The sequence below is a fragment of the Vombatus ursinus genome, unplaced genomic scaffold (assembly GCF_900497805.2).
Source record: "Vombatus ursinus unplaced genomic scaffold, bare-nosed wombat genome assembly UNPS02005286.1, whole genome shotgun sequence".
NCBI lineage: Eukaryota > Metazoa > Chordata > Mammalia > Diprotodontia > Vombatidae > Vombatus > Vombatus ursinus.
This window is the reverse complement of record NW_020945064.1, coordinates 6,782,872-6,787,162: the sequence shown is the minus strand read 5'-3', so window position 1 is coordinate 6,787,162 and position 4,291 is coordinate 6,782,872. Positions and strand designations below refer to the sequence as shown.

The window sequence follows — 4,291 nt, the reverse complement described above, 5'->3', positions numbered from 1 at the left end:
TTCTAAAATCCTTTGCCTTCCCAGCTCTGACATTCCCTGTTCTAAGGGCCTTTCTAGTTCTGACATTCCTTGATCTAAGATCCCTCCTAGCTCTGACATTCTGTGTTCTAAGGTTCCTCCCAGCTCTGACATTCTGCGTCCTAAGGTTCCTCCAAGCTTTGACATTCTAAGTCCCAAGACTCCTTCCAGCTCTGACATTTTCTCTCCTAAGATCCTTGCCCTCCCAGCTCCGACATTCTGTGTTCTAAGCCCCTTCCAGTTCATACATTCTGTGTTCTAAGTGCCCCCCCCCAGCTCTGACAATCTTTGGCTCTAAACCCTACGGGCAGGCCCACCCACCTCAGTGAAGATGATGGCGGTCATCCAGAAGCGCTTGCTGGGCCGGGGGATGGACAGCATGGCCCAGAGGAAGACCAGCACGGGCAGCACCAGGGAGGCAATCGAGGCCGTGACCATGTTGTTGAGGATGATGATGAAGTAGCAGACTAGCTCAGAGTGGGCCACCACAAAGAGGTAGAGGGCCTGCAGCAGCCTCAGGATCCGTCCCTGGCCCTCATAAAAGTGCTCGGAAGCCTCCAGCTCCTCAAACTCGAATCGCCTGAGGGAGGAGGAGTCGGGGAAGATGGCGGAGGCGTCTCCATGGCCCTGGTCCTTTCTGGGCGCCCAGTCCCTCAGCCCAGTCACAGTCGCCCAGGGAGACGGGGCAGGCAAGGCCTTCACCATTTCCCTGACTCAGGCTTCCTTCTGGACTGCCTGGCCTGGAGCCCTTTCTCCCCATGATGTTTTCCCAGGCATTCTCTTAGCTTAGATAATCTAGTACGGTATGAGGGATTAGCAATGGCTCTAGAATCAGAAGACCTGAGTTCAAATCCCACTCCATCTCCCTGGGCCTCAGTTCCCCCTTTGTAAAATGACATGGTTGGACCAGATGGCTTCTAAAGTCCCTTCTAACTTTTGTATGATCGAGACAGGTGGGTCAGTCCTTGAGAGAGGGACCAGCAAGTGAAAGAAGGCTTAGATTTGTCCTGTTTCTCCCCAGAAGGTGGGACTAGAGCATTGGGTAGAATCTACAGAGAGATGGATTCCACCTAGATAGAAAGTACTTCTCCATGATGATAGCTGCCCCAAAGCAGGCTGGGCTCCCTCAGGAGGAAGCGAGTCCCTCAGTCAGTGGTTGGGTGACCGATGGTCAGGTACGCTGTAGAGAGGACTCCTTTTAGATGGTTTAGGTGGGGCCGGTGACCCCGGAGATGCCTCCAAGATTCTGCATGTTTGGGATTGTGAAGGGAAGACAGGGTGGGGAGGGTACCTGTGGAGGAGCAGTTCACTTGCTGTCCTTTTCCACGTATGGGGGTGCTCCAGGAGCTCTTGGGAGCCCTGGGTTGAGTCTCCATCTTCAGAGGTGTCTAAGGCCCCAAGGAGCTCCTCGCTGTTGCTCTGGGTGTTGTAGCCTGTGGTTAGGGGGCTTGTGGCCCCCGTGTATTCAGTTGCACTGCTGAGTATCTGTTCTGCCCCACGCCCACTGTGAGGCAGGGGAGACAGACACCATCAGAGGGGGAGCATGGAGCATGGGGAGGGTCTTCTAGGCCTTCATCCTACCACATGTACAACCCCAAGGGACTTTGGGAAAGGGTCACTAGGCCAGGGAGAATGTTGGGCTTGGCCCAATGCCCATTGGTGGTTGGGGGCCAGTGTTAGTGGGGGAATTCGGGTTCATGGTCACTGTCTGGTGGGGACCAATGTGGTGATGATAGCAGCTTTGAGGAATCAGAAGGATAAGAAGGGGTATGTGTGTGCGGAGGGGTGGGAATCGATCTATGAAGCCCTTCCACCCGGGTAACTCGGTCCCCTCCTTCCCACCCAAGATCCCCCCTATGCACCTGCCTTGAAGCCATGCTGCTCTGGAAGTCTCTGCTGAAGGGGCTCTGTAGTTCAAGCTCCTCCTCGTCCTCCTTCCGGTACAGCCCATCGAGCACGCCAGGTTGAATGTCACCGCCCTGGAGGAGAAGCTCTGGGTGGTCAGGCGGGACAGCAGTGACCCCTCAGGGCCAGGCCTGGAGCTCCTCTGCCCTCTCTCCTCTCTCAGGCCACCCCTCTGCTCCTTTAAATAGCTCAAGGCTGGCCTGTGCTTTCATTCATTCATTCAACAAACATTTATTTAGCATCTACTAAAAGCTAGGTGCTGGGGATACAAGGAAGTAAAACAACACAGTCCCTGCCCTCAGGAATCTTACCTAGGATGGGACATGCACACAAATGGGAATGAGGAACAAGGTAGGATCAAAGCTGAGATCCAGGCAAATTGCTCGAGTAATAATTTGCAAAGGAGAAATCACTTTCAGTTGAGATGATCAGGGAAGGCTACCAGGAGGGGATGGCCCCATGATTTGGCCCTTGAAGCAAGAGCAAGATTTTAGCAGGGAGAAGTGAAAAAGGAGTGTATTCCAAGCCTGTGCAAATGCTTGGAGGTGGGAGATGGCATGCGCAGTTTGCTAGGACAGAGAAGTGAAATAAGCCTGTGTGTGTGTGTGTGTGCGCGCGCGCATGCGCAGGCGTATGAGTGTGAGTGTGTGTGTGTTTATGGAGATATATATATGATATGTATATGTGATATATATGATAGACACACACGTGATATGCATGATAGATATATGTGATATATATGATATATGATAGATATATGTGATATTTATGAGAGATATGTATGATATATATGATAGATATGATAGATATATGTGATATTTGGTAGTTACATGTGATATATATGTATATATGATTGTGGAAGTCTTTGAATGCATTAGAAAGATTATTTTGATAGCTGGTTATTTGATTGACTGGAGAGGGAAGGGTCAGAAAACAAGAAGAACTGAAAGGTGATTTTTGAAATAGGCAAGAGATGAGAAACACTGGAAGGGATCTCAAAGATCACCTAGACTGACCTTCTTCTGTTACAGATGAGGAAACTGAGGCCTACAAAGATTATGTGACCTGCCCAGAGTCATGGAGACAGTAAGCAACACGGTGAGGTTTTGAACCCAGAGTCTCTGACTGCAAAGCCAGTGGCTCCAAGAGCAAATCCACAGTGCTCTGTTTGGCGTTCAATGCCCTTCATAGCCTAGCCCTCTCCCGCCTTTCCAGTCTTCTTATGTCTTACTCCCCTACATGTACTCTTAGATCCAGTGACCCTGGCCTCCTGGCTCCTCCATGAACAAGACCCTCCATCCCTGACTCTGTGTGTTTTCTCTGGCTATTCCCCATGCCTGGAACACTCTCCCTTCTCCACTCTGACTACTGATTTTGCTGACTTCCTTTAAGTCACAACTAAAATCTCACCTTCTACAGGAAGCCTTCCCCAACCCCTCTCACTTCCAGTTAATCCTTCCCTGTTAATTATTTCCCATTTATCCTGTATTTAGCTTGCTTTGTATATATTTGTTAGCATGTTGTCTCTGCCATTAGACTGTAAGCTCCTTGAGAGCAGAAACTATCTTTTGCCTTTTTTTTTTTAATCCCCAGAGCTTAGCACAAGTGCCTGGTACAAAATAATTAAGTAAGCACTTAATAAATGTTGATTGATTGATTACTGTGGCACCCGCACTTCCCTAAGGGCCTACTATGCCAAGGGACTGTTGGGGCCACTGAGAGAATATTCTTAAAAGGTAGGGAGGCTGGTAGACTGGAACAGGCTGGCTCTGTCAGTGGACTATCTTGGCCCATTGTCAAGGGCCCCATGGCCGTGGCAACCAGAAGCCGAGGTATTTCTGCCCCATACCCACCAATAACATCCTCGGTCTGCTGCAGCAAGGCTGGTCTCTTCAATATCCCCTGTATATACCTCACTTATTCTTGGCTCATGCCTTTCTTCATGTCCTTGCTGCTTCTGCTTGGAAGATTCTCTTTGCGCCCCATCCTTCAAGTCTCAGCTCAAGCCCACCTCTCCCAGAAGGCTTCCCTGACTACTCCCAGCCAGAGTGTTCACTGTTGCCCTCCTCTGCACCTCTCCCATGCAGTTTGTATGAAGATTCCCTCATTTGAATGCACAGCTTTCTCTCACTGTTTCATTGATGTGGTAAGGAAGAGAGAGAGGGTGTTAGTCTTTTCTTTCTGATTAGCTTATGAATTCCTGCAGAGACTGAATCTACTATTCTCCTTTCCACCCAATGAAGGGCCTAGAACGATGCTGGACACAGTGGTAAGCTTAGCAGGAGCCACCACCAAAGGGGACTCCTGACAGCAGGAAGCTTAGTAGAGGCCACCACCGATGGGGGCTCCTGACAGCAGGAAGCTCAGT

General features: G+C 50.1%; 1 protein-coding gene across 2 annotated transcripts in view; it reads right to left on the bottom strand.

Moving 5' to 3' along the window:
* PIEZO1 (piezo type mechanosensitive ion channel component 1) overlaps nt 1-4,291 on the bottom strand; it is a 169,787-nt gene that overhangs the window by 15,364 nt on the left and 150,132 nt on the right. For both annotated transcript variants that reach the window (XM_027846483.1, XM_027846491.1), the window contains 3 exons: nt 1,885-1,997; nt 1,310-1,522; nt 340-598 (listed from right to left, as the gene is read on the bottom strand). In XM_027846483.1, coding sequence (XP_027702284.1) covers nt 340-598; nt 1,310-1,522; nt 1,885-1,997 — 585 coding nt within the window. The remainder of the gene's footprint in view (nt 1-339; nt 599-1,309; nt 1,523-1,884; nt 1,998-4,291) is intronic.